General features: G+C 24.5%; 1 protein-coding gene across 3 annotated transcripts in view; it reads left to right on the top strand.

Moving 5' to 3' along the window:
• The window catches only part of LOC101237419 (uncharacterized), an 84,539-nt gene extending 76,737 nt beyond the window's left edge, over window positions 1-7,802 (top strand). For all 3 annotated transcript variants that reach the window (XM_065803275.1, XM_065803276.1, XM_065803274.1), the window contains 4 exons: window positions 403-531; window positions 2,749-2,883; window positions 6,878-7,036; window positions 7,145-7,802. In XM_065803275.1, the coding sequence (XP_065659347.1) occupies window positions 403-531; window positions 2,749-2,883; window positions 6,878-7,036; window positions 7,145-7,413 (692 nt within the window). In that variant the 3' untranslated portion in view covers window positions 7,414-7,802. The remainder of the gene's footprint in view (window positions 1-402; window positions 532-2,748; window positions 2,884-6,877; window positions 7,037-7,144) is intronic.
• The last annotated feature ends 751 nt before the right edge of the window (window positions 7,803-8,553 follow it).

The following is an 8,553-nucleotide window of genomic DNA, read 5'->3' as shown; positions in this document are numbered from 1 at the left end:
GTTAGAAATAATGGTATTGGCTCCTTCAAAACCTGGCTCTTTCATACACACTCTCCCCTACATATATATTTCATGTAAAACATAAAATTATTTTGGAGTGAGCTGCAGTTAAAAATTAACTTACAATCCTGAAAATTAACTAACAGTGCCGAAAATTAACTTACAGTCCTGAAAAATACTTTTGTTAAGTTTGTAATATTTAGGTTATTGTGATAAAATGGCACGGGTGCAAAAGGAATTTTCAAAAAACAAATATATACAATATATAAAATAGATATATGATATAAATATTTAATTTATTATAATAAGTAGTATTTCATTAATCATTATACATTTAATTAAATATAGTTTAGCTATATTTAAGCATTGTTTTTTTATTATTATTATTATTATTATTATTAGGAGGATTTGGTATTTCAACAATTAACATGACTATCAAAGACAAATATGGAGAACTGCGGAATTGGTTTATTAAACAAGTAATTGAAAATATGATTGAAAATCAAACATTTCAAATAGAAATGAAGCAAGGTTTGGAGTTCTTATAATAATTTATTTACTTTACACATATCTTTTGTATATATAGTTACATATCTAGAAGTTATTAAGGCACACTGTTTTTAAAAAAAAAGGTTTTTTGTTTCAAAATCGGCCTGGATATGTCACTGATATACGCATTAGAATAGTTCAATTTTACATATGCATATTGCATTATTTTGTAGTAGCTGAAGACTGTTGCAACATAATAAGATAATTCTCACAATTTATTAGATTTTGGAAAAAAATTTGTTTTCAGGTTAAATTTTGATGAATGTTAAGAGTTAGCAAAAACATTCTAAATGAGCCATACTTAAAAATTCTTGTTTCAAAGGGATTGCCAAGTGCCAAGACAAGTTGTGGTCAAATGTTAAATAAGTCTTAAAACACAAGTTTGTAGTTAATTATAAACTTACCAAAACAAGTTATTTATTAGGACAGTAACAAAAAGTTTTATCATTTTTAATGCCATATTATTTTTTTGCAAATAAAATTTGCAAAAATGATTGATTTATTGGGACTTGCCAATTTTCTTTTATAAAGCTTTTGAAAATTTTAAAATAATCAATTAACATTTCTCTAATTCTTTATCTTTAAGGGGTAGTTAAACCAAGGATTTAAATATCTTAAATATTGTAGCAAAATCTTGAATGATTTAGCGTTCCAATAAATAAAAATTTCTTTAAGAATTCTTATAATAGAGTTAGCTTTTAATGCATCTTTTTTGCATTAGATTTCTCATTTTAAGTTGTTTGTAATTTTAATACCAAGATCATGCTAGGATACAGTTTCCTGTAATTCTTGACCATTTATCTTATATTTATATTTGTAAATGTTATTATTTATTTAATAATGTTTACTTTTTTTCTTATTTACATAAGTTTATATATATATATATATATATATATATATATATAATATATATATATATATATATATATATATATATATATATATATATATATATATATATATATATATATATATATAATATATATATATATATATATATATATGTAAATTATGTTAGTGTATTTTACAAATAGAGTGCTCAATGTTCTTAAAGAACAGAGCAATAATTAATTAGTAAAAAACACTTATCTAAACTCTTCCTGATGATCCAGCAATGGTGTAACTTCAAGTCGAAGATAAAAGTTAGATAAGTGTTTTTTACTAATTATATATATATATATATCATTATTTGTTTACAAAAATCAAACAGTGATTTGTGTATTAGATTGTCAATGAGGTTGTGATTACTTTTGATAAACTATTTTGTTTTGTGTTTTTATGTTAATATGTTAACAAAAGAAAGTTAGCATGCTCTCTTGTAATCAATTTTTTTTCTTTAATTTCAAAGTGAAGTTCTTTCCTAAAAGATTACTTTGCAAATTTTGAGAGCAAAGACATACAATATGTTCTTTGATTCAAATATTATATAATACATAATGCTTTACTGCCACAGCAATTACAATGTCTACTGTAATAATACTCATCTCATACAGAAATATTTTAGAATTTGTGACTCTTAATTTTATCTAGATTTTTTTTTTTTTTTTGTTGCTAATTAAAGACTTACGAGCACAATGTTTGCATTTAAGTTTACATTAAAAGATAGGAATACTGAATAACCTGTCTAAAAGTGATTGGATCTGTCTTTAATCAGCCCACCACAATATTATACTTTTTATTTGTTTAATTGTATTAACTTGAACATTTCTAATATTCTTGAAAAGCAATAGTATATATTACAGTACTAGCCTGTATTAGTATTATATTATTAGGGTCTCCTAGTAAGTGCATACATTGATTATGTGGTTTGGGTATGGATAGAATTTTATGACCAGCTATAAAAAAAAAAAAAAAAAGACCTAAGGCTAGATTGACCCAAAGCTCAAAAAAAGTATATAATCTTATTCTATATAGTAGTAACTGTGACAATTTTTACTGTAAAAAGTTAAAAAATGAACAAGGAGTTCTCTATCTATATATTATCTAATAATATTTTTCGCTCATATGTATTTTGAACAATTTTTTTGTTAAAATTTTGATTAAAATTTTGTTAGAAGTTTAATTACATTATTTTATTAAAATTTAATTCAAAACATTTTTTTGTTAAAATTTAATATACAATTCTCTGTTTTATTTTTGTAAACAAATTTATAGTACTTTTATTTCGGAAGAAATCAACAGAAACATTTTTTTTTTAAGGAGGTAATATTCCACTGTTTGATGTGAACCAAACAACTCCACAACCAGTTGTAACAATTCCCCCTATTCAAGAAATCAAAACAAATTGGACAGCACTAATTGCATCGATTGTTGTGTTTGTCTTGTGTTTCTTAGGTAATATTTTTTTGTTATTGTTGTTATTGTTATTTTTATAAAGCCAGCTAAGATTCCAATTGTTTTGAATTTCTATAAAATGTCATAGTTGTAGAATATTTTGTTATTTATAAGAATCTTTAATTTGCCCTATGTATATATAATACTGCTGTACATTTTATATAGTGCTCAAGAGATTTTGTACTTAATAGAATTTGTATAGTGCTAAAGATAACTATATAAACAATACAATGTTGTTGCTCAAGAAAGCTCTTAAAATTTCCATCTTAAATATATCTTTTTTCTTTTCGTTTATGTCAACTTATTGATTGTTTTTCATTGTTTTTAATTATTCAAAAAGATAAAAACATGCTGTGTCATTTTTAGCATCAGTGTCAAAAATAGTTGACAAACTTCAAGTCTTACATGAACAAACATTACATGAACAAACATTGGCTTAACATAAACTTAAGTAATTAAGTTTACGTTAAGTAAAGTACTTAAGTTATGTTAAGTTACTTAAGTACTTAAGTTTAAGTTTAAGTTACTTAAGTTTTTGTTTAGTTACTTAAGTTAAGTTACCGTTACGTTACTTACGTTACGTTACGTTACTTACGTTTAAGTTACTTACGTTAAGTTACTTAAGTTAAGTTACGTTTAAGTTACTTAAGTTTACGTTAAGTTACTTAAGTACTTAAGTTTACGTTAAGTTACTTAAGTACTTAAGTTACGTTAAGTAAGGAAGTACTTAAGTTTACGTTAAGCCAAACGTGGTAACTTAAGTACTTAAGGAAGTTGATGAGTAAAATATTAGGTAATAACTTACATTTCTAGATCAGTATATTCAGCATTAGTGTGGTCGTTTTAGTGATTGAAGTATTCAATCACTAAAATGACCACACTGTAACCTAGAGCCAAAAGTTTGTTAAAGAAATTAAATTTTTTTTTGGCAAGGCTTGGTTCTAGATCAGAGAAGTATGAATAAATGAGACCATACTACTCCATAGCAACTACCAAAGCCTGTTTGATACTGTTTTAAGTAAAACATTGTAATTTATGAGTTGAATATTATTAACATTGTAATTTATGAGCTGAAAAATTATGGTGGAATTAAATTTTTTAGGCAAAAACAAAGTTTTGAGTTAAATTAATATTAATTTTATACTTTTAGAATTTTTTTTTTTAATTTGTGCACCACACAGGAAATGCTTTTAATTAATTATTTTCAATTACTATTAAAAAATTCCCTATTTAAAATATTGTTGATTATAATGACCACAGTGATTATGAATTACACAGGTCAACAAAAAAAAATTTTTTTTCTGGTGCCGAGCAAACAATTTGTTTTTTGTATAGCATTTCTCATTTTGATTTCAAATGTGCAACTCTTTTTTTACCATCAGGTCAAGTTGTAAAGATATTTAGGTTCAAATCTTAAGTATTTAGGGTAAAGTCCCTAATATTGTCGAAAAAAAAGTTGTTCAAAAGTATGTCAACCTGGGTCTCAAAAGAAGCGTATTTTCATAGAGATTTTAAAAATGTTATTCATTTGTAATAAAAATAAGTATTTTGTGTATTTTTGGTGAATAACATTCTGTTGACTTTTTTTTAAGAGTCTTTAGCATTTTTTCACATAATTTTTTTGTCAATAAATATTAAGAAAAAATATTTATGTTTTCTAAAATCTCTATGAAAATACGCTTCTTTTGAGACCCAGGTTGACATACTTTTGAATAACTTTTTTTTCGACAATATTAGGGACTTTACCCTAAATACTTAAGATTTGAACCTAAATATCTTTACAACTTGACCTGATGGTAAAAAAAGAGTTACATATTTGAAATCAAAATGAGAAATGCTATACAAAAAACAAATTGTTTGCTCGGCACCAGAAAAAAATTTTTTTTTTGTTGACCTGTGTTATTGATTGAAGTTTAAGTTGAGAATCGTTAAATATATCTTGATTAATGCAAATTCTTTTGTCTTGATTTATTCTAAAATTTAATAAATTAAAATAAAAAATATAATATAAATCAAATGTAAAAACAGGTTTAAACTAAAATACATTTTTTGTTTACAGGTTTCGAGTGTTTTTTTCTGGTTTGTTATATTTTACGATTTGTTATATTATTTCTTATAACTATTATTCTATTATATTACTAAAACACTATCATTTATTCAGCAGAAGTTTTGGTTTGTGATCAGGGTATTGATATTTTCAAAATTTATTACCTTTAAAAATCATTTTTTTAGTTCATTGATTGCACAGTGCACTTGATGAGTTTGTTAGCAGGCAATCTATAAATTTATAATATTAATGATCATATAGTACATATTGTCAAATATGTACTTTGCTTTGGCAGAGTACTAGAATTATGGTAGACTAAGTCTCTCTCAAATACTCGCTGAAATATTAGGTGTAATTGGCATGCTGATGTCTGAAGGAAAAATTAAATACCATGGCTTTTTATTACTCACCCTATTAAATTATGTTTTTTTACAAAATCTTTCAATACTTTGTTATGTTTTTTTTTTTTGCAGTTTGTTTGGAACAAAAAGTTTTAAAAAAGTGTTTAAAACAATAAAACAAGTTACCTTTTTCCTCAGAGTTTAAATACATTCCAGATATTTAATGGGAGAATCATTTTGCTAAAAGATCTTAAAACTTAAAGTTTTAAGATCTTAAAAGAACTTAAAATTGTGAAGAGGTGATTAACAAATCTAAATGCGTGGGTGCGTGTTCATAGAAATGGTTTTCAGGTGGAAGAGTTAAACTAAGCTAAGTACTTCAATCTGTTTTTTATCTATCACACCTGAATTTTAATATTACATTTGCATATAAGGTTTGCTATCAAAATAAAAAATCTTTAAATTTCATCTGCTAGTGATCTAAAAGTAATTAAATGGTCTCAATATTCTTCTCAACATTTTGAACAATGTATGCTTTTAACATATGATTTTCTTTGCTGATAATGGTATATTTCGGTTTCCTTTTCCTTAGTTTTTTCCTTACTTTTGATTGAAATACTACCTAATATGGATGGACCAAACAAGCTCGGGACAATCAAATAAGATCCCTCAGGGATCTGTTAGTACCAATATGTACAAAGGAGTTTAAAAAAAAACACTTTCCTAAAGAAGCACACTTCATTTACTAGCATAGATAGGTCTGTATATTAATTTATACATACTACTAAATACCATACTACAGTTACTATATTTTATGCCTCACAGTGAATATAACAAATAACAGACAACTTTTCATTCACTTTTAAAAAAATAGTTATATATAATAATACTATTTCAATTGGCAAATTGCTGGTATCGAAATGTGAAAGAAGAAATTTTTTCTGTCTACATGAGGAAACCAGTTTACTTTTTTTATTAAGCAGGGATTTTTAATCAAAAGTCACTCTCTTTAAGACAAAGATGACGTTTTTTTATTGATGAATTGTTTGATTAACATCTTATGTATTTTTAATTTTTTCTTTAGAAAGTTCGGTATTAAGTTTGAATGAATTTTCAATATTAGCAATATATTGTATATATTGTATATATATATATATATATATATATATATATATATATATATATATATATATATATATATATATATATATATATATATATATATATATATATATATATATATATATATATATATATATGTATATATATATATATATTAAAATAATTTAATAAAATATTAAAAACATCGAGGTAAATTTTAGACAGCTACATTGGTCGTTAAAAATGAGTTTTTTTGTAATACCGAAAAACAGTTTATTATAGATGTTTTAACATAACTAATCGATTGTTGGATTATGTTCAATGACTAACTTGGGTTAGTTGTGAGATTATTTGTAGCTGTTTCTTTGCTAAGCAATAAACAATGTTTTTTTATAAAAACATAATTTATATTTAAAGAACACTCATGCAAGTCTTTTAAAAAACTCAAATTCAATCGTTCAAATTACTTATTTAAAATGTATATGTATTTATTTTTATTTTGTAGCATGCGCATTTGGAATATATTTCCACCAATCAAAACTTTTAGCGCAAAAGATTTATACTAATATTAACAGCGATAAACCTAAAGAACTATCTGAGGCAGAAAAAGAAAAGCAAGCTAACAAAAAGCTGAAGCTTGATCGGCTCAATGATATGCACCTGGGTAAGTAGAGTTTTCTTTCTGTTTGACTCTATTAAATCTAAAAATATGTTATCTTCTGAATTCTTATTTTTTGCTATTCTTATTTGAAATTCTTATTGTATGCTATAGAGGGGTTTGTTCCAGAAGAGAAATCAAAATCTTCTAAAAAGATTAGACCGGTTAGTGACGCAAATGCTACGGTATCGGGAGATTCGTTTTTTTTCAGAGATTCGCCAATGTTAGATAGCGATTCGGCTCCTCGTTACGCACTTGACGATTCTGACAGTGAAGACATTTTCACATCAAAAACAACGCTTATCAAGTCTGCCAGTGTAAATAAAGAATTTAAGGCAAATGATTCAAAAAGTGACAGCGTAGAACACATTAATGACGAATAAAGTTTTTTATCTTTACAAAAGGCAGCTCTTTTATAATAAAAGACCGGATGTTAATGGAGAAATACGATAACTTGGATTGAATTGTTATTAGATAATAATGGGATTTTGGGCTGCTTGACGTACAAGATATCTTTATAATGCACTTCTAGTAATTCTCGATTTGTTAGCATTATTCACTTTGACAGAAATAAGTAAGTCAAAATTGTACACCGATGCATATTTAGTTTTATTGTATATTTATTTATGTTTATATAAAGATAATATTTGTAATCATTTTATTCGATAATGTTCTAATTATAATGGTATTGCTTTTGTTTATTTGTTATTTTATTAAGAGGAGAAAAATGTAATGTTTATGCTTGACGTCGATACAGGCTAAAGTTTTGGCATAGACTGTTGTTATTTTATATATATACATATATATATATATATATATATATATATATATATATATATATATATATATATATATATATATATATATATATATATATATATACATATATATATATACATATATATATATACATATATATATATATATATATATATATATATATATATATATATATATATGTATATATATATATATATATTTATATATATTTATATATATATATATATATATATATATATATATATATATATATATATATATATATATATATATATATAAAATCCCCGGAATTAGAAAAAAGAAGTAGTATATTGCCGACCTTAAACTTTTATTGTTTTAAATGTCTACCATGAGCGTTAAAAATTGATTTTGTACATCGCGCTTTTTAAGTAACAGGTCGTGAATATAATGAACGCAAAAGATCACAAAAAAAGTTTGTTTGATTTGTTTATGGTTAAAGCATAAACGGGTAAAGCATAATTCGCGATGATGTTTATCTAACGGGATAAACTAGGTATTGGTACTGAACAGAAGTTTTTTTACCACCGCTACATAATTATGATTACACAAAAGCAATAATGTTTTTTCTTTAACTTACACCTCCTATCATTTTATATTTATTCATTTTAAATAGTGATATATCTATGCATTTGTTTTAAACTAAGTTAAACACGTATTTAATGAAGATTTATGTTTCTTATATGTCCTATTTGTTTTTAGGTATACTTTAACGGTAAAGTTAC

The sequence above is a fragment of the Hydra vulgaris genome, chromosome 08 (genome assembly GCF_038396675.1).
Source record: "Hydra vulgaris chromosome 08, alternate assembly HydraT2T_AEP".
NCBI classification, from domain to species: Eukaryota; Metazoa; Cnidaria; class Hydrozoa; order Anthoathecata; family Hydridae; genus Hydra; species Hydra vulgaris.
This window is presented reverse-complemented; position numbering and strand designations above follow the sequence as displayed.